The sequence below is a fragment of the Gadus morhua genome, chromosome 19, assembly GCF_902167405.1.
Source record: "Gadus morhua chromosome 19, gadMor3.0, whole genome shotgun sequence".
In the NCBI taxonomy this organism is placed as follows: domain Eukaryota; kingdom Metazoa; phylum Chordata; class Actinopteri; order Gadiformes; family Gadidae; genus Gadus; species Gadus morhua.
In genome coordinates this window covers 13,584,526-13,611,939 of record NC_044066.1, presented here as the reverse complement: position 1 = coordinate 13,611,939, position 27,414 = coordinate 13,584,526, and the positions used below count along the sequence as shown (strand labels likewise).

At 48.2% G+C, this 27,414-nt stretch overlaps 3 protein-coding genes and 1 long non-coding RNA gene across 5 annotated transcripts; 2 read left to right on the top strand and 2 right to left on the bottom strand.

Annotated features, from left to right (window-relative positions):
• Positions 1-16: 16 nt before the first annotated feature.
• On the bottom strand, positions 17-3,627 carry arl1 (ADP-ribosylation factor-like 1). Its single transcript, XM_030342173.1, has 6 exons — positions 3,485-3,627; positions 2,869-3,006; positions 2,607-2,688; positions 1,598-1,709; positions 1,183-1,361; positions 17-878 (listed from the first exon to the last, which is right to left on the bottom strand). Exons 1-6 carry the CDS (start codon positions 3,486-3,488, stop codon positions 848-850), a joined length of 546 nt encoding a protein of 181 aa, XP_030198033.1. The 5' UTR covers positions 3,489-3,627; the 3' UTR covers positions 17-847.
• A 242-nt stretch (positions 3,628-3,869) lies between these two features.
• On the top strand, positions 3,870-14,851 carry LOC115532371 (protein LCHN). Its single transcript, XM_030342134.1, has 9 exons — positions 3,870-4,547; positions 6,491-6,590; positions 6,875-7,033; positions 9,848-10,004; positions 10,757-10,895; positions 11,536-11,667; positions 11,978-12,128; positions 12,633-12,701; positions 12,920-14,851. Exons 1-9 carry the CDS (start codon positions 4,154-4,156, stop codon positions 13,113-13,115), a joined length of 1,497 nt encoding a protein of 498 aa, XP_030197994.1. The 5' UTR covers positions 3,870-4,153; the 3' UTR covers positions 13,116-14,851.
• Positions 14,841-25,129, bottom strand: LOC115532358 (FYVE, RhoGEF and PH domain-containing protein 4). The gene is made up of 14 exons (XM_030342112.1): positions 24,957-25,129; positions 22,739-22,843; positions 21,315-21,867; positions 20,698-21,202; positions 20,036-20,181; positions 19,029-19,185; positions 17,648-17,786; positions 17,461-17,519; positions 17,151-17,294; positions 16,447-16,619; positions 16,090-16,120; positions 15,922-16,005; positions 15,520-15,645; positions 14,841-15,206 (listed from the first exon to the last, which is right to left on the bottom strand). Exons 1-14 carry the CDS (start codon positions 25,075-25,077, stop codon positions 15,054-15,056), a joined length of 2,496 nt encoding a protein of 831 aa, XP_030197972.1. The 5' UTR covers positions 25,078-25,129; the 3' UTR covers positions 14,841-15,053.
• LOC115532414 (uncharacterized) lies at positions 22,745-25,894 on the top strand. Of its 2 annotated transcripts, XR_003974023.1 has the most exons (4): positions 22,745-22,864; positions 23,057-23,157; positions 25,069-25,167; positions 25,265-25,894. It is a non-coding gene; the product is annotated as an uncharacterized LOC115532414 (long non-coding RNA). The 2 variants fall into 2 exon arrangements; XR_003974022.1 differs by having other exon boundaries at positions 22,746-22,864; positions 25,069-25,894.
• Positions 25,895-27,414: the final 1,520 nt, after the last annotated feature.

The following is a 27,414-nucleotide window of genomic DNA, read 5'->3' as shown; positions in this document are numbered from 1 at the left end:
AATGATTTCAAAATGGTACAATCACTGAAAGCAGTCTTTACTATGTATCATTTACAGTATACAAGCAAATATAAATATGCAATCATAAAACTTTGGGTATACAATTCTTCAACAGTTAGTGTTCAGTAACTAAATGACTAACATGCAATCCTGGATTTCAACAGGTAAAGTTTTATCTTGTAAAGAACATCCCTTAAAAAAAATAGTGGAAACACAAAAGGTATTAACGGGCCTGATTGAGACAGAAAGGGGGAGTGGGGGAGGGGATGGGGGGGGGCTGGTCAGCCCCCCTTATCTTCAGTAGTTTTGGTCACAAGTTTCAATAGCGGATACTTCGGGATAAGAAAAACAGTGAACATCCGCTGACTTGAACCGCTCCGTCGCTCGACTAAACCACCTCACCTCAAACAGAACGTATGAATGTATAGTCAAGGGTTGGCATAAGCTACACATGTCTGGTGTTCCACGGTTCTCCGAAGTCTGGCGGCCGTAACGGAATCAAAACGTACAGAGAGCATCTGAAAGAGTCGTCTGCTCGGCGTGGAGGAGTAGAGTCGAATCACATGGTTTAAACACGAGTTACCCCCCCCCCCCCCCGGTGAAACCAGCCCCGTAACCGTTCACAGATGACCCACGAACGACATCCCCCAGCGCGGCCACCATCGGACCGAGGCAGGAGGACTGGAGTAAGGCGCTTCAGTCTCTGGTGTGTGTGGAAAGGCGTTTTGGGTGGGGCATGGGGAAGGCCAATCGGGAGGCTTTATACAGCAAGGGGGGGGGGGGGGGTTCAAAGATCACGGAGTATGTACAGAGAAGGCATGGGGGGGGGGGGTGGTCACACAGACATCTACTGCCGGCTCTTCAGGGACTCCACCAACCTGCGGAGGGAGGGGGGAGAGAGGGTTAAAGAATGAGGAAGTATTTCCGGTAGTTAACATCCAAACACATCTCCCCCTGGTCACTGTGGACGTGACACTAAACTGACCAGCATGTTTTAAGATTACAAATCTATCGAGGCTCCTGTTTTAAGACTGCACGTTTCCTAAAGGCGGTCTCAGGGAAAGAACCTCGGGTAGTTCAAAATCGATTGTGACGCACCAGAAGTCATGCATTATTAAACCCACCCAGATGTCCGGCCTTAGGGGCCCGTCTGTTGTGGTGCATTATGGGAGGGGGTCCTACCATTCCATGGCCTCGTCCAGGCCGGTGCCCTTGGTGGCCGAGGTCTTGAAGATCTGCCATTTCCTGTCCTTGAGGCAGGGCAGCCCCAGGGCGTTGGCCACCTCGGTGGGGGTCATGGCCTGCTCCATGTCCTGCTTGTTAGCGAACACCACCAGGATGGCCTTCTTTAGCTCCTCCTCCTGAGGAACACACCAAAGACCACGGAACGTTAAACCACGTAACCGTATACCTTCAAAGTTGTAAAGTATACCTCTAACGTCGTACCACAAACACACACGTAACAAACGTTGGCCTGTAGCAACGTTGTGAGCAACACCACGGAGAGATGAATCTTGGACTGCAGATTAAGGTCAACATTGCAGTGCGATGCCCGTTAGTGACTCCATTGACTTGGATGCAGAGGGAGTTCCCTCACCTCTAGCATGGCCACCAGCTCCGACTTTGAGATGCCCATCCTGTCCCGGTCGCTGCTGTCCACCACGTAGATGACCGCGTCTGTGTTGGAGTAGTAGCACCGCCAGTAGGGCCTGAGGAATCAAACCAATCACCTTAGAATCAGAGCAACAGGATCCAGACATCACTGTGAGCAGTGAGGTTTAGGATATGTGTGGTAATATAAGTCAACTTGCATTACCATGCTCTTGTACAGCTCTGTATTTGTCAAATGAAGTCTTTCATTCTAGGACTTACTTGCAGGTCTAGTTAGTGATGGGTATTACTGTGCTAAACAAACCGCTATGGTGACGTTTAGTACTTACTACAACTCTATTTAGTGATGTGTATTACTGTACTAAACATCCCCGCTACAGTAATGTTTACTATAGGAATACATACCACTTACCACAACTAGAGTGAAATTAAAGTTTAGTTTAGTAATACATATAAATTACTACTAAGAATGGTCCCCATAAGAATAGCAATAAAGTGGGTCAACAACGTTATGGGCTTAGAGCGTGGGGGGAGGGGGGGGGGGGAAGGAGGAGGAAGGTATGAGTCACTAGATGTGGGTCATTCAATGGAAAGTCAAGCTGCTCAACAGAATGCAAATGAGAGAGTAGAGGAAGAAGAGAGCTTTGAAGAGGGAGAGGAAACAGGAAACCATCCACAGTCTGTACCAGAGAACCACAGCGAGAGGCGGTGCCTGATTCTACCTGTCCCAGTCGAGACTTTGTGGAAAACTGGCTAAGACTGGCGTTACAGGGAAGATAAGACGCTGCTGTCGTGCTTTTAATGACCTTGACATCATAAAAAAAAGCAATTGTTTTATGATAGGTCAATATCAATATTTACAGTGAAGCTTAAACACACATTGAGGGACAGTGACCAGCTACACAGGTGTTTTTACATTTCCCATGTTATTCCCACAACAAGGCCTCGGAACCTAGCCGTCTCTGGACTTGTGAACAAGCGTCGCTCCTCCACACCTGATGCTTGTCTGTCCTCCCAGGTCCCACACCTGGAACTTGAGGTTCTTGTAGCTGACAGTCTCCACGTTGAAGCCGATGGCTGAGGAGAGGGACCACCGCAGGGTTAAACGTCAGGCGGGGATCTTTTCACTTTAGAAAGCTCCCACATTTTCTGCCAAACATGATGAACCGCTCCAGATCCACACTGAGGGCAACTATCAACCTTCTGCTAAACACGTGTGGAGGAGCCGGGGTGGGAACGGGTCTCGGGGCTACGTACTCGGGATGGTGGTGACCACCTCGCCGACCTGCAGCCGGTAGAGGATGGTGGTCTTCCCGGCGCCGTCCAGCCCCAGGATGAGGATCCTCATTTCTCGGGTACCGAACAGGCCGGAGAACAGGCTGGAGAAGAAGCCACCTGCAGACACAGCAGAGGGGACGGGGCGCCACGCATTACCAGAGGAACCACATGATCAACAGCGCACAGGACCGGGGATCAGTGTGGACAAGCCCGGCAGACTGGTTCCACACCGCACAGGACCCGGGATCAATTTGAACTAGCCCGGCAGACTGGTTCAGCAGGTCGGGGGGGTTGTCTGGGAATGGGACATCAGTACACACAGCCCCATGCTGATGGTGTTTATACAATTACGGCCAAACGGGCGTTCGTTTAAATATACAGTTTGAACAAATGAGGTCCAAATTGATCGAAATAGGTTAATAGTGCCATTGTATCCATCAGCTAGCATCAGTGATAGCAGATCAGGAGTCCACGACCCCAGTCCACCGGGAGGATGGTGATCATTGCACACATAGGGATCTTTGAATTAATGGATACTTTTGCGCGTTACCAAAGAAATACGTTTCGCCAAATAGAAGCCAGTGTGATTACTTACCCATTTTGACAATCGGATTCTCAGAGCAGGTTCACTAGCAGCTCAGCTGTCTGAGGAACAACCGGAGCTTCCGTGTGGCTGACGTGTCTCTGGAGGCGTCACCGACCCCGCTGCGATCCTCCGACGCACATTCACCACCATATCGTCACCTATTATTCTGACCAATTGTGGATGTGTTTTAGTAATAAATATGATTTCAATGATTACCACTTATGGTTTTCTTTACACTTTTGGTCCTTCTTTATTTTTTAGTTAATTTTAAAGTTATCCCTATAGCTAAATAAAGATATGGAAAGTGCGTCACTGAAAGTGAAGGCTCTGCGTTGTTCAGCGGACGAGTTGCGTTCAAGACACATCCGCGTTCGCAACGCGTCGCGCTCGGTGAGCGTTTTGAACGAGTTGTCTCTGAACGCACCATCACACGTAGGGTTTCCGTCTCCACAGCATCACGTTCATCACCACAGAGTAGAACTGGAATACCTGGAATACGGGGAAAACGCAAAGTGTTTTGTCTTTTTTTACGCGAAATGCGTGCATAACGAACCAGAAAGGCTGCACATCCTGACTTAATCTTTCAACCCGACGCATCCGAGTTCAGATCAACCACGGATGGACCTGGCGTCTTTCCGCTGAACGTCATCCGTGAGGGGAGCCTGGGTGGGGACCGCGATGGTAGAGCGGTCGGACCGAGCGCCTCTCCTGGACTGGGAAGAGGTTCCCCCCGCGGAGAAGCCGGATGAGGCGGGGGACGACAGCGAGAAGCCCCCGGCGAGCCCCTCCAGCAGCCGGGCGCTGGGCTGCAGCGCCCCGGGTTTTGGGTGGAGCACCAGTCCGGGGGGTCCCAAGTCCGTCTGCATCGACACAGGCGGCGGCGGCAGCGGCAGCGCCCTGCCCGCGACCTCCATCACCCCGGCGGCCCCGGACGCCCCGCTGTGCCCGGACACGGACGACCCTCCCTCGGACTCCACGCCCGAGGAGCTGTCGCTGGAGAGCAGGATGGTGAAGTGGGAGGAGAAGGACCAGATCGTGTCTGTCTTTGTGGTGGCATTTAACACCAGATCAGGTGAGGCGGGAATACAGACAACGCCTTTATATTAACTATCACTATGGGATTATCAGAGTCGGAATTATGTGCACAGTGTGTAATAATGTGCATGAAAGTAGACAGCGATGCAAAAAAAAAAAAAAAACAGAATGGAAATGCAGGCAGCAGAGAGAGACGAGGGGTCTCAGCCACGCCTAAAGCTGAAGCCTTTTATGTGGAAAACCGAACCCGACCCCAGACAAAAACCCGCAGGTCTATACGAACCGTCGTCCTGATGCCGACATAATCCACCAGGACTGAACACCAGGTGTCTAATGGGTGGATGTTCATGTAAACCTCCCGGGTGGAGGTGGCTAAGGACGGATCGCAGTGATTAAAAAACCTGTCCGGCGGTGCTATTCATTTTAATGAGGGCTGTGGTCAAGATCCACTCAGGAACAGCCTATCACATACCTAATCTATACCTAATCTATAACCTCATCATCTATACCCTAATCTTTGAAGAGCTTTCGAGTGTACAAAAATATTTATTTTGCTCTCATCACATAGATTGCTCTCATCAAAACGATTTGTATAATAACTGATGAAAATTTTCAGTTGAGATAATGAGAATGCATTATTTATAACCCATTTAGGCTGAATACACGAGTGCAGTAATACGGGAGGAATAGCCAGTCTGTTTTAATGTAATCAATAGAAACCTTGATGATTGTGGACAGAGGGTATCGATCAACAGGTGTGTGTGTGTGTGTGTGTGTGTGTGTGTGTGTGTGTGTGTGTGTGTGTGTGTGTGTGTGTGTGTGTGTGTGTGTGTGTGTGTGTGTGTGTGTGTGTGGAGGACTTATGCATGGCGCTATGCACAGCATTTTGGCTGAGTCACATCCATCTCCTTTCCTGTCACTGAAATGTTTCCTCTGTCACCTCCTTCCCTCATATGGTCAACTCCGCTCCTCTCCGGATACTCCTCTCCTGTCTCCTCCTCTGCTGTCACCTCCTCTTCTGTCACCTCCTCTCTCCCACTGTAACCTCCTCTCCTCTACTGTCACCTCCTCTCCTCTACTGTCACCTCCTCTTCTGTCACCTCCTCTCTTCTCTCAACTTACCTCCTTTCTTCTGTCATCCTCTCCTCTACTGTCACCTCCTCTCTCCTACTGTCACCTCCTCTCTCCTACTGTAACCTCCTCTCCTCTACTCTCACCTCCTCTCCTCTACTGTCACCTCCTCTCTCCTACTGTAACCTCCTCTCCTCTACTCTCACCTCCTCTCCTCTACTGTCACCTCCTCTCTCCTACTGTCACCTCCTCTCTCCTACTGTAACCTCCTCTCCTCTACTCTCACCTCCTCTCTCCTACTGTCACCTCCTCTCTCCTACTGTAACCTCCTCTCCTCTACTCTCACCTCCTCTCCTCTACTGTCACCTCCTCTCTCCTACTGTCACCTCCTCTCTCCTACTGTAACCTCCTCTCCTCTACTCTCACCTCCTCTCTCCTACTGTCACCTCCTCTCTCCTACTGTAACCTCCTCTCCTCTACTCTCACCTCCTCTCCTCTACTGTCACCTCCTCTCTCCTACTGTCACTTCCTCCCCACTCTTTCCTCCCGGTCTCCCTGGGTCTTTTCTCAGTCCTCTGATCATCTCCGCTGTGTGACCTGGCTCCCCGACCTCCTCCCCTCCTCCCCTTCCTCTGGTCGGGGCGGTAGTGGCCTCTGGAGGGCCCTCCCCTCCGGCCAGCTGGCGGGACGGCAGCGAACCGAAGTGTCCAAAACCATCAGACACAAGGAGGCTGAGTTACATTCCACTTTGTGCAGTATAAGGATATTAAGTGTGTGTGTGTGTGTGTGTGTGTGTGTGTGTGGTGTGTGTGTGTGTGTGTGTGTGTGTGTGTGTGTGTGTGTGTGTGTGTGTGTGTGTGTGTGTGTGTGTGTGTGTGTGTGTGTGTGTGTGTGTGTGTGTGTGGCTAGGTAACATGCTGGAGTGGTGCCTCCCCCGGGACATGGACCTGGACGGCGTGGAGTTCAAAGCCATCGCCAGCGGATCCCACAGGGTGTCCACCGACTTCATGTAACACACACACACACACACACACACACACACACACACACACACACACACACGCCCTAACACCAGTTTGCTCATCCTTCACCATAATTTGAAATCAGTCTGATTGGCTCTGGATGGTGAAGTCTCTCACACACACACACACACACACACACACACACACACACACACACACACACACACACACACACAGCCATCTGCTAGTTCCTCAACTGGTGCCCTTTAATCTCTCTCTCTCTCGTCTTCCTCTGTCTTCCATCAATTCTCCCCCCCTCCCTCCCCCATAGTTATTTCCGGAAGGGGAGCTACTTCGGCCTGGCGTGTTTCGCCAACATGGCGGTGGAGAGCGCGGTGGAGCGCGGCGCCAGGATGAAGTCTGTGGGCATCCTGTCCCCCTCCTACACCCTGCTGTACCGCTACATGAGCTTCCTGGAGCACCAAGTCAGGTGAGGGCCCCACCCGCTAGCACGCCGCCGGGCTAGCATGCTAAAAGGCTAGCATGCCAATAGGCCAATGGAATAGCATGCCAACGGGCTAGCATGCTAATAGGCTAGAAGGCATCTATAATAAAAGTCTATACAGGCTAGCAGGCCATTTGCCAAATAGAATAGCATGCCAACGGGCTAGCATTCTAAGCAGAAAGCATGCTAGTATGCCATGCTAGTATAAGATAAATTGGTACTTTATTAATCCCAGGTCGTAGTATTGGATGTAACAGCAGAAAGTAAAGGTGAGCAATAGAAAACGACAGATACACCATTTTATAATAGTGAAAGCTAATTGGACAATCTGAAAAGGTAAAAGCTCTTACAATACCTTTTTACACATTCAATGATCACGTTTCTGACAATCCCAGTGCTTGGCCTGTAGGGGGAGCGTAGCGTAGACGGACTCTTCGAACTAAATAAGACCCTCCTCCTCCTCACAGGGCCTCACAAGCCCCTCATCCTCCAGGGTCCTCTGGTTGACCTCTGAACCTGTCTGGAGGGCACACCGCACACGGGAATCAATAACATATTTCATGAGATCATTAAACGATAAATCGTGTTCAGGACATAGGAGAGCCCCTATGCACTGATGGACTGAGTTCATTAGTGTAGGGTGAGTGGACTCAGACAGGGGGCCTGGGGATCATTAGTCTGTTTGGACCTGCAGACCGCTGGATGCGCTCCAACACAACACGGAGCAGAAATAGATTGTCACCTTGACAACTCATTTATCCCCGGAAAACAGACACTATTTTTTGGTGACAACAAACATTGCCCTGGCGCCTAGTGTCGTCATGGTTACTAGAGGGTTGAGGCTTTCAGTTTAACCAGTGAAGGGAAGCACAAACAATGATACCAAATACAGCCAATATACTTACCAAATACAACCAACGTAATTTTCAATATACATTTAAAATACTTAATATATGTACAATATATTGTGCATATATATCTAATATAGATCCACGTACGTACAAATACATTCAATAAACATATACAATAACGAATATACATACATACAATATATCTACCATTATATGTACAATATGCATACAATATGCTAATTAGCATCCTCCTGGGCTCTACATCCATTTACTGAGATGATCTCTTGTGGTCCTAAAGGAAGCATTCCCCTCCCCATCAGGGACCATCTCCCCCTGACTCCTCTCTCTAAGCCTCCTGGTTCCTCAGGGTACATTCTGATCCCAGCCCCCCCGTGACGTACCCCCACCTCAGGCTCCTCATCGGTCCATCACCTAACTCCCCAAACCCTGAACCACACCACACGCTCCTCCACGCCACACACTCCGGGTCACCCTTCGACCGCCTGCTGTGGGCTTGGGGAGGTGGATAGGATGTACAAAACAAAGGACATTCTGTGGACAGGAATGCAGCGAAATGCGTGACTCAGTGACCCAGGGCCTAGTCACCATGGCTCCCCGTCTTGGAGCGGGCCTGGTGCAGAGAGACTCAGTGACGCAGGGCCTGGTTAGCTGGCTGCTCAGGGTAGTGGAACTGGTCTGTGTCTCTACAACACCTCCATACCCTATCCCTTCTTTCTCGTGTTTCGGGGAGGCGGTTGTGCGCTGATTTGATGATAATGGTTTCATGAGTCGCTTGATGTGGAGGATAAAGAGATGATTGATCATTGTAAGGATCTTTATTCATAAACATGGCCGTGTTATTGTTATACATTCATGTTATTCATTGATTTATGTATCGCTGAATGGCCCTACTGTGGATTGTGGTCACACTTGTGTATGTAACCATGGTAACCAGACAATACTCTCGTTGGCCTTGTCTTGTAAACAGACGAGTTGAATCCCTGTCTCTGGTCTCCTGCTGAGGTCTCATCCCAGTAGATTTAACTCAATTGGCTCTTGCTACTTAAACCTGGAACCCAAACACTGGATTAACCAATCAGCTGAGGGCCAGTAAGTGGTCTGTCTGAGGATCAGTTTAGATGAGCCAACACATCCACACCACCCGGAAACTGTCTCACACACCCTGAACCTGTCTCACACACTCTGAACCAGTCTCGCACATCTTGAACCTGTCTCACACACTCTGAACCGGTCTCATAAATCTTGAACCTGTCTCACGCACCTTGAACCCGTCTCACACCCTGAACCTGTTTCACAGACCATTAACCTGTCTCACTCCTCCCTTTCTCTCTACCATACAACTACACAACACCCTGCGGCTTCACAACACAACAACACAGCCCAACTGCTCTACACTGCACTTCTTCACAACACAAATACACAACACAACGGCATGCAATTACACAATAAAATGAGTTTTCCTCGGAAGGCCGGAGGTCCAGACAACAGGTGGAGCCAGAGGGCTGCCCATGTCGTATGCATGGAGGAACACATCAGTTTTACACCATGAATAAACCATGGCTCCCTCTCCCTCTGTCTCCCCCCCGCCGTCTCCCTCTGTCTCCCCCCCGCCGTCTCCCTCTGTTTCCCCCTCCCTCCCTATGTCTCCCCCCCTCCCTCCCTCTTCCCTCTGTCTCCCTCCGTCTCCCCCCCCCACCTCCTTCTCCTTCTGTTTCCCCCCCCCCCCTTTTGCGTCTCTATCCCTCTCCCTCTGTCTCCCCCCTCCCTCCCTCTCCCTCTGTCCCCCCCCCCCCGCCGCCTCCCTCTGTTTCCCCGACCCTCCCTCTGTCTCCCCCCGTCTCCCTCTGTCCCTCCCTCTTGCCCCTCCCTCTCCCCCACCCCCCTCCCTCTGTCTCCCCCCCCCCGTCGCCCTCCGTCTCCCCCCCAGGCTGCAGCTGCAGGCCCCCGGCCACTACTCCCCCCTGGAGGCCTTCTACGAGGACAAGAGGGCCCTGCTGCCCCCTGGTGGTGAGAGGGTGGTCACTGTGAGCCCGGCCCACACCTGGAGCACCACGCTCAGCCACAGCATGCACCCCGAGATGAAGGTGGGTGAGACGCACACGCATGCACACATACACGCGCACGCACATCTGTATTACGCACACACACCTGTATTAAACCGCCACACACACACACCTATGTCTCACACAAGCACACACACACACACACACACACACACACACACACACACACACCTGGATCACACGCACACATACAATTGATTTTTCATAAAATTGATGGTCGCAGAGTAAAAGGTTACATATAAATATTCATATCCAACATTAAATATTCAACATAGCTTCATGATGACGGGTTCCTTCTGACCAGGAGGAATCATTAAGTCGATCGACGTCTGTGTATTACAAAAGATAGTAGCCGGAGTAGGGAGAGGGTGTGGGGGTCGGGGTGGGACGAGCAAAATTCATACCAAAAAGTCACCTGCAAACACAACCCAAACTACACACAAAAAAACAGGGCAAAGATGGATTGTCTGTGTGTGTGAATTGTGTGTGGGATGTTAATGTATTCAACTCCTGAAGACACATGTGTATAGTGCAGTTTATATATATTGACAAAAAATTACGATAATAATAAAATAAATATATATAATAAAAATATATAATAAAAAATAGGAAATAATTACAGAGGTCCGGAACTCTGTGACCTCAAAGCGGGCTACGGCCAATGGTTCCTCCTGGTCGACTCTCTGAGTGTCTGGGAGTCCCGGTGCTGAACACCCTGATAGGCTCAGTCCCAGGGGACTCACCGCAGCGCTGCTCTCTGATTGGCTCCCCAGATCACCCACCCGGCGGGCTGCATGTCCCAGTTCACCCGCTTCTTCGGAGAGCAGATCATGGTGATATGGAAGCTGGCGCTCCTCCGCCGACGCATCCTGATCTTCTCGCCGCCGCCGGTGGGCGTGGTCTGCTACCGAGGTGAGCTCCCCCCAGACCTTCGTCTGATAGCGTCAGAGCCAGGGCGCCTCCTGGCTCCGTACTTTACACAGTAGAGCCTCACACAGAGGGGTCAGCGAAGGACAAACAGGGCTCTGAACACTCATTATGAACACTCATTATGAACGCTCATTATGAACACTCATTATGAACACTCATTATGAACACTAACTATTGTGAATAAACCAGTGGTAGTAAACCCACCACCTTGGCCCTGCAACATACAGGTGCATCTAAATTAATATGAATATTGTGGAAAAGTTAATGAATTTCAATAATTAAACTTAAAAAGTGAATCTCATATATTATATCCATTTCACCAAAAGCGAAATGTTGAAATATATACTGAGTTTTGCGTTTTCATGAGCTGTAAGCCATAATCATCAAGATTAATTCAAATAAAGGCTTGAAATATTTCACTTTTGGTGGAATGAATCAAAAGAATATGAGTTTCAAATTGAAGTATTTGAAATTAATTATGTAGAGGAGCAGACCCACAACATCATGACGTCAAGTCATGACCCCTGGTGGTCCTACGAGGACGCAGCTGCCTTTCATCTCCAGCTCCCACTCGAGTAACGTCTTGTGGTTCATTCTTCCTCGTCTCTCTCCTCTTCCTCAGTGTACTGCTGCTGTTGCCTTGCCAACATCTCCATCCCCGGAGTGGGCGTGGCCGTCCCGGAGTTCCGCCCCTTCTTCTACGTCAACGTGGCTGACATCAGCGCCCTGGAGAACGAGCTGGCCTACGTAGCATGTGAGCGCTCGTAGCCGTGTGAGGAACCAGGGGGGCGGGATGGTCTAGACGTTAGGGTTTGACCCCACACAAAAAGGCCCCGCGTTCGAACCCCAATGTCCGCATCCTAGCCTGTAACGCTTCCAAACCTCTACCTGTTCCTTAATGAATCCAAAACAAAACTCACTGCAAGTCCCTTTCGATGCTAAGAAGTGAGACTGCTGAATTATTCAATTGCTCAAATTGTGTGTGTGTTTGTGTGCGTATGCATGTGTGTGTGTCCGTGTGTGTGTGCCTGTGCGTCTGTGCGCATGTACCTGTGTGTGCGTAGGCACGACTGAGAAGATCTTCGAGGAGAAGAAGGACCTGTACGACGTGTACGTGGACAACCAGAACGTCAAGACGTACCGCGAGGGTCTGAAGCCCCTGCTGCGGCTCAGCGCCGCCGACAAGGACAAGTACCGCCGGCTCACCGAGCAGAGGTAGGCTACCTGAACCCAGCAGAGGTAGGCTACCTGAACCCAGCTGAGGTAGGCTACCTGAACCCAGCACAGGTGGGCTGTCTGAACCCAGCTGAGGTAGGCTACCTGAACCCAGCAGAGGTAGGCTATGTGAACCCAGCAGAGGTAGGCTCCCTGAACCCAGCACAGGTAGGCTATCTGAACCCAGCAGAGGTAGGCTATCTGAACCCAGCAGAGGTAGGGTATCTGAACCCAGCAGAGGTAGGCTACCTGAACCCAGCAGAGGTAGGCTATCTGCTCAGAATCTGGGATCGGAGAAAGGCCTGTACTTGAACCTCTGCTAAGGCCTCGTTCATGCAGGTCTCACCTAATTGAACGAGGTTCCTGCACCAGGCAACACGGTTTGTTCTTATCACTTACGGTCTGTGTCCGCATAGAAGCTGACACTTGAACACATTTTTCTTTTGCTGACGGAACACATGGTACCCTTAGTTAATAGTTATGTGTGTTTGCATGTGTGTGTAGGCAGATGCTGTTGTACTCTCAGGAGGTGAACGGAGACTCGATCTCAAGTGAAGAAGATCTCTTCATACTGTAAGTACATCCCAGCCACACCAGAATTCTCATGTTCAACTCCATGACATAATTGACATCACTTCACAAAGCTCCTGGCCAGGAGTGGTGTTCCAGAAGGCTAATTGCTCGGGTGACTTCCCTCATTAAGCACTGTGTGTTGTCTGAAAAGCACTGGATAAATAAAGTTGGATTGATTGATCAATAGTCATTGCTCTTCTCTCTGGTGTGTCCTCCAGGTTCTTCTTGGAGCAGAACAACCGGATCTTCCAGACCCTGAGCGAGGTGGCGGGCAGCCCGGACCCCACCCTGACCCACGAGAGCGTGCGGGCCATGGGCCTGGACCCCCACGGAGACCGGCTCTTCCTGCTCCACCTGCTGGAGATCTACGGCTACGACACCCTGCTGCTCTCAGACCAGCTCTGCTGCAGCTGAGACGACGGACCCCCCCGGCCGTCACGCCCCGATCGCCTCCTGTCTTTAACCGGTGGGGCGGGGTCAGAAGGTCACCTCCTGGAACTCTGTGCCTGCCCCACAGCGCCCCCTGCTGTGCGTTCCTCCTGCGGACACGGTGGCTGTGGGACAGACACCAAACTTTGTTATGGACCCTCAGGGTCACGTCTGTACTCCGACAGCACCCTTGGATGTTCTGATCGGTCCGAAATACGGAAAGCTACTTACGATGTCTGGTCGCCTTGACAACAATGACAGACACGTTGTCGTTTGGCAAGGAGGGGTCATCATAGGAAGTAGGTTTTAAAAACAAACGCTGCAGACCAGTAGGCCTCCTAGAGCAATACATCTTCCTCCTTAGCTACTGAGTGCAAGGCAGAGGTCTGGATTAAAGTGCTGAATGTTGATATCCCCCCCCCCACCCCCTTATCCAGATCCCTCTCTTAAGGGGTCAGCGTCTCAAACTGAGTGAAGGTCAAAGGTTTGTCCAAGAGGGAAGTTACCTGGAAAACGGTCAGGTGATAATAGGCAGAAAGTACCCATGTGCAGAATTTATCAAGGTTTGATGAAATACGAAATACGGCACTTTGTAAATGAATGGCCAATAGGCCTGGTTTCTAATCGATGTACAGTCCAGTGTGAACGCATGCGTTTGTTTTGGGATCGGGCAGGCGGCCATCATCGTGTGTCAAATCGTTAAGAGTTGGGTGGTCTACCGACTTGGTGTAAATATCGTTTAAAAGATTTCATAGAGTTTGACATAAAAGTTACAAATCTAAGTCAACACACTGTAAATTCACCAGCCATTCAGCTTGTAGTCTTGGCCGTCTGTGGCCGCGCTTTGAATATGAAACGCAGGGAGAGAATCTGTATAAAATAAGAGCTTTTTAGTGGTGGAACGTTAGCATTAGCCATACACACTGGAGCGCACACATTCACTGGTATATAACAAACTAGTATTTGGATGCGTTTGTTTGAGTTCTAGTATTTAAATAGAAGATTAAGATATTGGGCTTGGTTTCCAAGGGCAACACAGTCCGTTGTAGTCCACTTTAAGAGAAGAAAAGAATAATTGAGTGCGTTGTTGTTGACATCCTGTGAATCCTGGGAGTGACGATCTTAAAAAAGAAACGGTGACTGATGCACACATTAAATAGAAAGTAAATGTTAAGAACCCATTCAACTACTGGAAGATGTGTCTGGAAGTTCTGAGCACGTCTGCTAAGCTGGCGTCCTTGTGGCTGGAAAACAGCCAAAGCCATAGTTATGTCCTTTTCAAAATGTGACTTTTCTTATCATGCACTACATGGCAGGACTGAAGTTTGAGAAACCAATTCTCGGTATTTGACCTTCGGGTTTCAAGGTCAACTGAACTCTGACCTCATTTTCTTTCCCTCCAAACTGTCATTCGATATTTTTTAAATGTTGGTTTTGTTTTATTTATGTATTTTGTTTTGTACAAGCCGTTATGAATAGTCGTCAGGTGTAGATACTCTAATGCTGTAATGTCTACATGTGAAGTTACGGGATCAGAATCCGGTTTTGTGGTTCCGGTTTCGTGCGGCTCTTGAATCACTGAACGTACTGTTCTTCGTTTTTTGTAAATGCTTGATCTAGTATCACATCGTCGCACTACAATCTATAAACACTAAGCTGAGGTCCATGCTATAAGCTAAGGTCGTGATGGACCAATAAACGGCCCTCTTGTTAAAAATCAATTACTTTATTTATTTTACTGTAAAGGCATTAAGAATAAAGTGCAAAAATACTTTCAGGATTCCAACAACAATCTCTTTGTGTTTTTCTTCATGGTTTCTCGATTGTCTGTGTAGGTTTCCATTGTGAGCTCTCAGGACGGTGAGTGTGTTCTAGAAGCTCTCTGGACGGTCCCCCGTTCGCAGCCACATCGTCACAAATCGATCAGCGGCTGAGTGAACCAACCGGGTCCGGAAGGCGGGGTCTCTTGGGGTCCTGTCCCGACAGGACACCGTGGCAGGTGTCACACACCTTGTTCAGCCTCCCCTCGTCGTACTCCAGCGCCACCTTGTGGTCCGAACACTTCCCGCACACCACCTGTGGGGGACCAGGAGAACACAGTCAAATAAACAGCCCCTCTGTCACACGGGGTCCCCGCTGAACAACAGGGCTATCCGTTCAGGCAGCACTAGTGAGGTTCACTATGGTGTGGTTCACTGTAGTGCACTGGCGTGGTGCACTGGGCTACACTATGGTGTCGTTCACTGGTTCATTATGGTCCACGTCAAGGCGTCTGCAGACAATCCACAGGCATTGGGAGTCAAACGTCCCAACAAAGACCTACACCCTTCAGTGTTTCAGGATTTGAGCATGGGTTTGGAGGTCGTGTGATGATGACGTCATGACTCACGCAGCCACACGCCCTGCAGTGATGGCGTCGGCGGGTGAAGGCGTTGAAGGCCTCCCGACACTTCATGCACTCCATCACCTCGTTGTCCCGTGTCCACCGCGGCGCCCGCCGGCCCAGCTCCTCCTCCTGGTCACGGGTTCACAATACCGTTACTACGTGGTTGTTTTCATCCAAAGTGACTTCCAGTGATTTAGTTTAAGGTACAAGTCATAGAGGAGCCACTACGTGGTTTTGGGCGTCCCTCTCAATTATTTATTTAGGTTTATTGGGAATTCGGACCCAGAACCTTTTAGACTGGGAGTCAAACATCCTAGCCACTCATAGCAGCAGCTATGATTGAGCTGACCAATGATTAGTCAGTGGCAGGGAGTTCAGACATGTGGAGTTACGGTGAGAACGTACCGGTTCGGTCTGAGAAGACACCTTGGAGGCCAGCTTTAAGGTTTCAATCTTCGCATGGGAAACATCAATAGCTTTTTGGATAACCTGAGGAAAAATATATACATCAACACGATATGATTCCCATATATTATATTGACATAAAACTTTAAACTAAATCTAAAGCCTTACCTTAATCCATTCATCTCGTTCTTTTTCAGAGCTGGAAAAGTGCAATTATAAGTTTGATTAAGACCGCCAAAGTCAAAACAGCATACCGGTAATTGTTAATTGACTCATTGCAACCCTATTCCACAAAATCTGTAATCATCTCGAATCATCTTTTTATTTTGGGATTTTTCATGCTCTTTATTTTGTTTTCTATTTTTGATAAGTTCGATTTTTATTGATCTGTCTGAAATAAATGTAAATTAATCAATCAATCTTTAACCATCTTTAACACTGCACTGAGCTTCCTCCTCCTCCTCCTCCAGCCCCACCGGCCTCCAGCCCCCAGCCCCACCGGCCTCCAGCCCTCCTCCAGCCTACCTGGCCTCCAGCTCCAGGGTCTTCTCCTTGCCAGAGACCTGGAAGCTGTGGGGGTGCTCGTGGTTGGTGGTCCGCTGCACCGTCATGCCCTCCACCCCGATGCGGGTGCGTGCGCCGTAGCGCTGGCCCACCAGGACCAGCCGGGGCGTGCAGCACAGCAGGAAGTCGTTGAACTGGGAGGGAGGGCGGAGCGGACAGAGGTTACCACACCCTTCTACTGCACCCCAGGGGGTCACAGTACCACTGTGACACTTTAACCCTGGCCATACTGCACAATACATTTTGTACATCTCCCGGTCTATCCAGTTTACATTTTATATATATTTATAATATTCTTCATTGCTGTTAAGACTTATGATGTATTTTATCTATTCTATTTTTTTTGCTATTGTATTTTATTCAGGATGAAGTATGTCTCTAGAAAAAGAGTGACCAGACCAGGAAGAGGTATGGCTCTAGATAAAGAGTGATCAGACCAGGACGAGGTATGGCTCTAGATAAAGAGTGATCAGACCAGGACGATGTATGGCTCTAGAAAAAGAGTGATAAGACCAGGAAGAGGTATGGCTCTAGATAAAGAGTGATCAGACCAGGACGAGGTATGGCTCTAGATAAAGAGTGATCAGACCAGGACGATGTATGGCTCTAGAAAAAGAGTGATCAGACCAGGAAGAGGTATGGCTCTAGATAAAGAGGGATCAGACCAGGAAGAGGTATCGCTCCATGGCAGACTTGTTCCTGGCCGCCAGCTTCAGCAGTCGTCCCTCTCTCAGGAACTCTGTGGACGGCCTCAGGATCTCCTCCTCGCTGACCATCTCAAAGATGTCCAGTAGCTTCTTTAGACTTTCCTACAAAACACCCCGTTAAGACAATACATGGTCCGCTAGAGTACGGGTTAAACCAATACATAGTAATCTACAATACCACAGGGGACCCTACTGTATCACAGGGCTCCCTATGGACTCATAGGGCCCCCTATGGTTTTCTAGGGGGCCCCATGGTGGTGGTACCTACAGCCCTGTGGATGGCACTGTTGGAGTGTCCTGCTGCCATGGCGATGGCTTCCAAGGCCTCTGCAGGAGAGGAGGAAGACAACGCAGGCAGGAAGTGAAACTTTGTACAAGGCTGATCGAGACCACATGGCGAGTCCTAATATGGACTGTCTGTCTGTCTGTCTGTCTACGTGTATGCGTTTCCTCACTCTCAGCGGGGAAGTGGTCTGGGTCGTCCCTAGGCAGTGTGGTCAGGTAGGCCGTCAGCAGCATCTCATAGCGCGGGACTCGCTGCACCGGCTCAAGCATGTGGTGCTCCAGGCTCAGCCGCCCACACACCTCCTGACTCTGGACCAATCACAGAACAACAGCGCGACATGAGCATGATTAACTAACTGTGTACAAGTGTGGGAGTTGTAACTTAAGTTACACCACAGCTAGTGATGTATGGCAATATGTTACGTATAAGTTTGGAAATTTCTGCTTCTGCTTTTTTTTTTTCAGTGAATGCCAGTTGGCAGTCCTTTCCAGTGATTCCTGTTCATTAGTTAAATTCATTCACTTCCAATCATTGAATCCACCACAATGAAGGTGAATCTTTTGAATTTCTCCCTTTCAGTCCCGTATTCACACCAGGAAAGTCCTTAGTTCGATCTCTTTGGCCCGGACCAAAACGCAATGTTTATTTTTGGTGCTGTTCCTTTTCACATTGCAATTTTTCGCAACAGTCCGAGAATTTGTCAACAACGCACGTTTGTGCATAGCCGCATAAAATAAAGTAAACAAAGAAAACAAAGTCAACAAACTATGGAGATTATGGAGATTCAGCGTGCTGCCCTCGTTGTGCTTATACTGATTGGTTTCATACAGTTACACACATTTGCCGTACTTTTGGAGCATCAGAGGCGTTTGGCACAACATCGATCTTATGATGTTATGCTATCCGCGGACCGCTCGTACGCTTTCTCCCCCATCCTTGTACTGAATGTATTAGATGCATCCGAATTATTATAAGTGTTCTCCAACATACTTTATATGTTTGTGTCTGCCCAAATATCCAAGACATTTTGTCTCCTCTTCGCTACATGTTGAGCCACGGCACATTTTTAACTGGTCTGATAACGTGATGCCGGTCTGATAACGTGACGTTGATCTTTGAATTTACCGCGCTAATCAAACAATATAAATAAACAAGCAGCAATGAGAGCCTGTTGAGTCCAAAAAGTTATATTATTTTTAAGCAAACCGCACCAGGGTTCGTTTGGAAGCGAACCGAGACCACCTCTTCGGCTGGGTCTCTGACCGGCTGTTTGGTCCGCACCAGAGCTCCCTAAGGGCGTATTCACACCTGAATAAGTTACACCACAACTAGTGATGTGTGGCAATATGTTACGCATAAGTCTGGCAATTTCTGGTTCCGTTTTTTTTTTTTTTTTTTTTTTTTTTTTTTTTAAATCAGTGAATGTCAGTTGGTAGTCCTTTCCACTGATTCCTGTTCTATTCATTCACTTCCAATCAGTGATTCCACCACAATGAAGGTGAATCCACTGAATTTCTCCCCTTCAGTCCCGGGTCCCCTGTGGTCCAGACCTGTATCTCCAGCAGGACGTTCCTGAAGGCGGCCGACCGCTCCCTCCAGGCCTTCAGCAGCCCCATGGCCACCTCAAAGTTCCCCACGTACTCAGAGTACATCCTCAGGAAGGGGGCGTGGCGCAGGAGGACGTCTCCCAGGGCGGGCCGGTCCCACCTGGGGGGCGGGAGGTCAAATTTACATTTAGGACATCTAGCAGACGCCTTTACCCAAGGCGACTTACAATGAGTACATTTGTCAGAAGAAAGTGAATCAACAATATATCACTGTCGGTAGGATAAGGATGTTCATAGAACTAAGTGCCAAGCACTAAAAATCGCTAGGATAACCCATTCGCCGTATACAACGAAGATAGCTAGGGTAAGATGCTACACGATGCTAAGTACTATTATGCAGTGTCAGGACTTAAAACATACAATAAGTGCGTAAGGGGGATGTGGTGGAGGCTATGCAGAATCTAGGGGAACTCTGAACAAATGAGTCTTGAGTATTTTGCGGAAGCTGGTGAGCATCAAAGGCCATCAAAAGGCCATTGGCAGACCAGGCTTTATGTACAACCAATACCAGGACAATACTCATGACATTGGATGATTCAGAGATCAGTGGCTCCACCACCAGAGGAGATGTACACTGCTATGACAGACGACCCTCAAGACAGGGTTTACAGAACCTGTCCTAAAAGGTTTCTATATACACACACACAGACTGATGATTCATAGCCACGGTCAAACTACAGAGGTGTGTTGAAATGCACATTGGTTAAACTAGGACGTCTGCTTCCACACACATTGTTTTAAGATAAAGATGTCCCAGGTTGTGGTGGCAAAAGTGTTCAGCCCTGAAGAACTGGGTAACAGGGATACCACCGCTTCAGAATCCAAACATTTTCTATACTTGACTGTGACACCAAAGGCCATTGGCTAACAGGGCGTCATGCCCCAACCAATCCCACAGCTCGTGACCCTGCAGTGAGGGACGGAGGTGAGGGGCGCGGGGGGGGACCCACCAGTGCACCATGCGCTCCTCCAGGTCGGGCAGGAGGAACTGGCTGTGGAAGGAGTGAATGGAGGGGATGTTGGAGAAGAGGTTCCTCACCACCTCCAAGGGGAAGGAGCCCTTGGACGCCTCTTCAGACAGACCGGAGCAGAACACCTGAGGAGGAACCAAGAGGAACTCAGTGAGTAGAACACCTGAGGAGGAACCAAGAGGAACTCAGTGAGCAGAACACCTGAGGAGGAACCAAGAGGAACTCATTGAGCAGAACACCTGAGGAGGAACCAAGAGGAACTCAGTGAGCAGAACACCTGAGGAGGAACCAAGAGGAACTCAGTGAGCAGAACACCTGAGGAGGAACCAAGAGGAACCCAGTGAGCAGAACACCTGAGGAGGAACCAGAGGAACTCAGTGAGCAGAACACCTGAGGAGGAACCGGAGGAACTCAGTGAGCAGAACACCTGAGGAGGAACCAGAGGAACCCAGTGAGCTCCTCTCAGAAGGTCTGTTGTGGTCCGTTACCGTGCCAACATGAGGAAGGACGTTTTTGTATCTTCTCATGAACGAAAAGGGAAGGCTTGGTATGAGATAAACATGATGTTAGCAGACAGATGATCTCAAACATCTAACAGCCTCAGGGAAGGTGTGGAAGAGGACAGATTCCTTAAACTATACCTGGTCCAGGAGGTGGAGGCGAACGACGTAGGCACGCTCCGTCATCAGGAGCTCCGTCGCGATCTGGTACAGTTTCTCCTTCCTCTTGGACTCCTTCTGGTCCTTATCTTCCACGTCCATGTGTGTACCGACGTCCTCATGAGTCCTCCCCACTCCTAGCCCCGTCAGGTCCTCCTCAGAGCCCTCCCCCGCTGGCCCCTGGGCCCCCACGCTGTGGTGCAGGAGCTCAGGGCCGGCGCCTACCCGCAGCCCAGGACCCGGCCCTACTGGACCAGGACCCAGAGCTACTGGACCAGGACCCGGCCCTACAGGACCAGGACCCCGAGCTACAGGAGCAGGACCAGTCACTACAGGACCTGGGATTGGGTCTTTGGAGAGACCTCGCGACTCGAAACTCACGACGGTCTCGCTATCGGTGTGATACTTTCTCTTGCAGGCCAGAGACCCGGAGGTGGAGGGGTCCGACGGAGTTAGTGGAGCACATTCTGACGGGTCAGCGGGGGGGCTGAGGAAACAACAGTCACAGAGATAATAGGAGGTGTTGAATGCTAGGAAGGGCATTTTGAAAAAAAAAAAGAAAAACAAGATTTGGGGGTTCAAAGGTCCGCCGCTGTAACCTGAGTCCGTCCCGGGGGTCTGGGGTCTGGGGGGCGAGGGTCTGGAGGGCTGCACTGCGGGGTCGAACCCGCTCCTCCTTCCTAGTGCAGCCGGACTGGGTCTGGCCCGACCAGGACCTCCTGAGCCAGACGGCGCTCCTGGTTTTCCACAGGCTGGGGCTGCGGCGTTTGGCTGGCTTATGGGCGGCGTCTCCGGATGACGGGCTGGGGGGGTTAGACTGGCCCTCAGCCCCTCCTCCTCCTCCTCCTCCTGCACCTCCACCTTCTGCTCCTCCACCACCTCCTCCACTCAGGGATGGACTCAGGACTCCCAACAGCGGGGTCCTCACGGGGCTGGTCCCTGCAGGACTCCTGGAGGTCAGGGACTCCGCTGGGATGACCTGGATCAGGACCGCTAACCGGGCTCTCTGGCCGCTAGGTGGTTTTCCTTCCCCAGTAGGACAATGGGAGGCCACCAGTGAGGAGACGCTGGAGTGATGGCGGCCTCGTGGCGAGAGGTTCTCCTGCACAAAGGCCTTTTCTGGGGACTGGAGGGGGGCGGGGTGAGGGGGTACTGCAACAGGATGGGAAGAGTTCAATCAGTCCTTTGATCAAATCTGATCCTTGCTGATAAAGTGCTTTACATGCATTTCTAATCCCTCAAGATTTCCTTATTATATTATTATTCCTTATTCCAAGTTTTGGAATATTTTCATCCATAAAACACACAGGGACATTAACCCTGAGGCGTTGCAGTAGTCGAGGGCAGCACATTGTTAACACCACATAGACATTAGTAAAACGCTTCTCAATAACATAACAGATATTGGACTAGAACTAGTGGTTCCGCCAGAAAAAAATTGATGACGGTCATGTGACCTGGAAGGTTTCATTTTAACGTTTTTTGTTTTTTTTACTTCTTTCGATATTCGGGTCAATCAAAACCCTCATTGTTTAACATGAATGGCTAAACAAATGACCACTATAGCATATTTAAACACAATTCAAATTGTGCAGAGATTTATTTCCATTGGTCATTCTGACCGGAGACATTTAGAATTTTCGGTCCTCCTCATTTTTTTCCGGTCATTGACCGGTAATTACCGGACAACAGCAACTCTGACTAGAACAAAACTTGCACAAATACTCTCTATATGACCTCAAGTCACAGAGTTCAACCAGAAGGGAACTTCTACTTTTACATACATTTGTTGAAAGTATAACACACAACACCCTCCACATTCTCCCACTTATTACTGCAGTTCCATTTGCTATAAACCATTTAGTGAGGAACTAGTGGAGATGAATGAATGCATATCGGGTAAGGGCATCTTGTTTAAGGAGGCCTACCTACAGGTAAGGGTAGATATTGGTAACCGAGAAGGACCCGTTCTTATCGATCCATATCGACTTGCAGTGCACCAGAAGATGTAGTTAAATCCTACCTTGGGGTGCTAAAGGCGAGCCCTGGTTTTGGTCTCTCCTCTGTGGACTCAGATGATCCGATGCAGTCCCAGATTGTCTGTAGGATCCACCCACACCATTGCTGACTGGAATACAACCACAACCAGGTACTCAGGGAACCTGCAAGTATTTATTCTTCCGAGTCAATTTTAGTATGAATGAAATCAGAAGGAGAGAAAGCAGGTGGTGGTTGGAGAGATCAGTGTTGGAGACGGCCCCTCAGCTTGAAGGACTGACAGAGTTGTGGTCAGTCTCATGTGATTCAACTTGACGCTCACTTTGTTTCCTTCCTCCCTCAGTTGCAAGTCGCCTGTATCGTTTCCCAAGAGGCTCATGCATGTCGATGGATTTTAAGAAGTATTACACCAACGTCATCAAATACAACTAACATCTGAGTTGTGTGAGTATTTCTCTTCTAAATAGCCAAGGGAACTTTATTTATATACCACTTTTTTTTCTTTTTGCATCTCTGGTATCAGATCAACAGTTTCTCTGGTATCAGTTCATGTATCTCTCTCGTATCAGAACAACAGTCTCTCTGGCAGTGTTGGGAAAGTATTGTACCTTTATTGTACTGAAGGCCCATCTGGTGTAATAAGTGTAAATGTATCATACCTATTAATAATAATTCATAAAACTAATTCTGTGTGTGTGTGTGTCGGTTATGATCGAGCCTTGTTTCCTCCTGCAAACTGGTTTAGTCTCCTCTAAAACCACGTCAGTCTCGAGATTAGACTAACACGCACAAAATACGCCCTCCAGTGTCTGATGTGAATTTCTCTGAAGGCACAGCAATTGAGATCAAGGTAAAACGCAGCTGCAGGTTAAACCACAAGTACATATGACACAGCAAGACGTCACGTGACTTCTTGAGTTAAAAACCTTTTTAAACTCTAAAAAGTGGCTAAGCTAGCGACAGAGCAATTGCCCCAGTGAGCGTGCCATTCACAGACCCCAGAATGAACGAGTTCCAGTAACGTTCATCAGTAATACGGTACGTTCAGTTCATGTTTGTTTATTCAGTGATTTAGCAGAAAGCTAAAGCAAACATAAAAGTCTTCAGTCTTGTAATAAAATGGTCAGGGTTTTGGCAAGTCTTAAATCCTCAGGGAGTTCATTCCAGCTATTTGTTGCATTGTTAAATACTGCTTCCCATGTTACGTGTTTACTCTGGGGATAATTAACAGATTTGTCTCAGAAGATCTAAAGAAGGCTTTATGTAGTTGAAGCATACCAGTTAAATATTTTGGCCCAAAACCATTTAGGGATATTAAGGTTAGCAACATAATTTGAAATCAAATCTCTGACATACAGGGAGCCATTGTAACAATTTAAGAATTGGTGTAATATGTTCAAATTTTTTGGTCTGTCTTAGAACTCTAGAACTCGCAGCATTCTGAACAAGCTGTAGTTGCCTTAGTTTTTTTTGGGATAGCCTACTTGTAAGGAGACCATTGCAGTAATCAAGCTTACTAGTGATAAAGGCATGTACAAGATGTTCAAGTCTTCGGTGGACATGAGCCCTCTAAGCCTTGCTACGTTTTAAAGGTGATAAAATGCTGTTTTTGTAACCGATTTGATGTGGCTGCTGAACTCGAAATCTGAATCCATGATGCCCCCTAGTTTTCTGGCTTTCATTGAGGTTTTCAGGAACAGAAAGTGAAGGTGTTGGGTTACTTTAAGCCTTTCCGTTTTAGCACCAAATACAACACTATGAGTTTGTTCCAGGTTGTCAGCATTGTGGTTTCCTAAATGCAGTGATCAACAAATTGATTTAAAACATGTCAACTAAACACTGGAAGCCCCAAATATGGTCATAACGGCACTGCACATTTGAGTTACAAAGTCCTATTTTGTACCAAATGTGTCCTAAAAATATAGATAAATTAACCTTTATATAAATACTGGCTATAGGCAGTAGTATGCACGCTATATCTTCAAGCAACGTATGTACTTTATAGACTTGTTCTGAGGGCGCCTGGCCATTTTAATCAGTTCGAAAGTAGAGAATGTCCTCAGCTGAACACTGCAGCTAATCAGACTGCTGATCGATAGCAAATCAATGCGGCTGCGACCAGAGTAGGTAGCCTACGGGATTTACACCAAATACAAGTTGGCCATGTTGTTGTCCGAGTGTCAACCAAGTTTACAACATTTGCTTATTAAGTTAAAGTTGATTTAATTGGTTAATTGGCTCACCAGTCTCTGAGGGCTGGTCCTCCACGGCGCCTCGCGACCTCCTTCTTAACGCCACCCGTCTGAACTCCGTCTCCAACCCCACCTTCAGGACCAGGCTGTGTCTCTTTTTCAGATCGAACATGTCGGGGGAGGGTACAGTCACGTGCTCCGGACGTTTCTCTAATCTATACACATATGGAGTGGACGCCAAACATGTGGGTGGAGGTTGAAGGTCCGTCGCAGCAGCTGGCTGCGGATGGTGCTAATGATGTTAATAACGCTGATCAAGTGGCGCCAATCTTCATTAAAATCTGCGCCCTCGTTTACAGGCGTCTCTCGACGGGACGTCAGTCGTGAGTATCGATTCACCAGGATAAGCGACCATCATCTTCCTCCCTCAGCCTCTTATCTTCACGAAGCTCTGGTCGCTCAACAAAGCGAGGCAGAGGCAGACCACTGTTTCGGTCATTCACGCAAGAACACTGTTGTAGAGTGGTATGAGAAGTAGAAAACCCCAATTTATTTTGGGAAGTAAAGGAGATTCCTACTCATTCCTTCCTTCCCTAACCCTAATCTCCTTATAGAAGTCTACACTTGCTTTCAACAAAGACTTTGTTATTGTGTTCTTAAACAGTTTATGCATGTTATTGGGGGGATGGGGAAGTCATGACAAGTTTAATCATTTTTGGTTATGCTTACTGTCATTGAAAAGTTATATTTTTTCATGGTACAATGTTTCATCTGGAAATATCTGTTTAATTGAATGGGTTCGTTCAATTTAAAGGGGGAGGAATGTTGTAGAGTGGTATACTGACTTCTGACCACTAGAGGCAGTAGTGCTATTGCTCTCTACAAGAAGCTACCGCTTATTATCCTGTGGCTGAGCACACCTGTTGATGTAGGAATGCTATGCTGTGAGTGCTAGGTTCCTTGGTGGACAATAAACATGCGAAGAGTAACGTCTGTGTCTGGCTAGTTTATCCCATTATACCCAATATAGTACAAACACTGATTCCGTTGGTTTATTATTTTATTGTCGGCCACCATAAGGCAAGCATTATGCTAAAACAGTCAAGCACACCATCTTAATCTTAATCCACCCATTCCTCCTTTATTTCAGGCATTTAAATTGTGTAAGAAGGCTTTTGTGAATGAAAGGTGTTTTCATGAGATGGGGTTGGTATATGCAGTCTTATGACTGGGGATAAAACGTAGGCCTATTATAATGAGTAAACCATGCACATATAATTCATCACTTTCAGTCTGTCTGACCAGGCCTACACCAAAGGGATTAGGGGTTCAGATCTTTAACAACAGTACAGTACTGTTATCTGAATCAGCAGTCATACACTTACAAATACATCTTATACTGTGCCACTTGGTAGAGATGACAGGAGAGCAGAACATCCCTTAGGTCTGTCATCGTGTTTCTGCATTTAACCTTTTGGTAGAAAAGCGTTTTTTTAATACTGTCACATCATAGGCCACCGGAAAACACGCTCGAAGACTTGTGCTGGTCTCGCCTTGAAAGGTTGGATTCCTAAGAGTTATCTGCTATGTGAGCTGGTTATTTTGTCTCATGTAATTCAATCAAATGATCAGGAAGACCAACTGCCTTTGGCTAACTTCTTGCGGGATTCACCGTACTGTCATTGGCAGTTGGTTTTGTTGGTTCCTGAACTGATGGGAGAGGACAATGGTTTTCGTAAGAAGTTCTCATGATGTCATCAAAGATCAAAGCTCGTCTATAGCTTTTATCACCTTAAAGACGGGATTTAATGAGTTTGCAAGTTGAATCCATGCATACAGATGCATCTCTTTCAACAGTTCTCTTTTAATGATGTGTTGAGTATTCAACTATTGCAATACTTTAAGAGCAGCCGTTTTGTGTTATTGCAATATTCACCTTGAACTGGTAAGGGATTGGTTTGATTTGTGCTTCTGCTACTGGGAGGTTCTTCTTTCAAATAAATGCTGGTTAAAAACTTTGGATTAATGAAAGATGATCGATGTGTAAGGCCTGACAGTAGTGTTTTAAAAACGTTTTTCAAACACACAACGTATATTGGGGCACACACATTCACGCCATGTTTGCGCCAGTAAGATCCGTACAAAGCAAAATCTGGTTCAGGTGAAATCCCAATGCCAGTGATACAAAGCAAAGCTTCAATATTGTATACATAACTGTAGAAAGGTTCCGCATTTTCTTTGATCAGCTATGAACACCGAGCTCAAACTGATCTGAAACCAAACTCGTTGACACAAGCATTTAAATAGTCCTTTAGTTCTATCCCATCACACACGCTCCAATACTGACTCCATTCATCTACGTCTTTGGTAAAAACAAAGTGGGACCCAACGCCACAAACGGGAAGGTTACAATCGGCTGGTGGGACAAAGCTGTCGAGGTCGTTTCGTAACAAACAAGTTTCTGATTGATTCATGGGGTAAGTACCTCTCCGTCATAGACCACCTGTTA

Bases quoted from the DNA above. Each gene is read 5' to 3' on its own strand.
- LOC115532371 (XM_030342134.1), top strand. From the start codon at position 4,154: ATGGTAGAGCGGTCGGACCGAGCGCCTCTCCTGGACTGGGAAGAGGTT. The intron at 12,129-12,632 runs GTAGGCTACCTG...ATGTGTGTGTAG, and splicing joins CGCCGGCTCACCGAGCAGAG to GCAGATGCTGTTGTACTCTC. The intron at 12,702-12,919 runs GTAAGTACATCC...TGTGTCCTCCAG, and splicing joins GAAGAAGATCTCTTCATACT to GTTCTTCTTGGAGCAGAACA.
- arl1 (XM_030342173.1), bottom strand. The intron at 1,710-2,606 runs GTGTGGAGGAGC...TTGATTCCTCAG, and splicing joins GGAGGACAGACAAGCATCAG to GCCCTACTGGCGGTGCTACT. The intron at 1,362-1,597 runs GTGAGGGAACTC...TGTGTTCCTCAG, and splicing joins AGCTGGTGGCCATGCTAGAG to GAGGAGGAGCTAAAGAAGGC.
- LOC115532358 (XM_030342112.1), bottom strand. From the start codon at position 25,077: ATGTTCGATCTGAAAAAGAGACACAGCCTGGTCCTGAAGGTGGGGTTG. The intron at 16,121-16,446 runs GTAGGCTGGAGG...GCACTTTTCCAG, and splicing joins ACCCTGGAGCTGGAGGCCAG to CTCTGAAAAAGAACGAGATG. The intron at 16,006-16,089 runs GTAAGGCTTTAG...ATTTTTCCTCAG, and splicing joins AACGAGATGAATGGATTAAG to GTTATCCAAAAAGCTATTGA.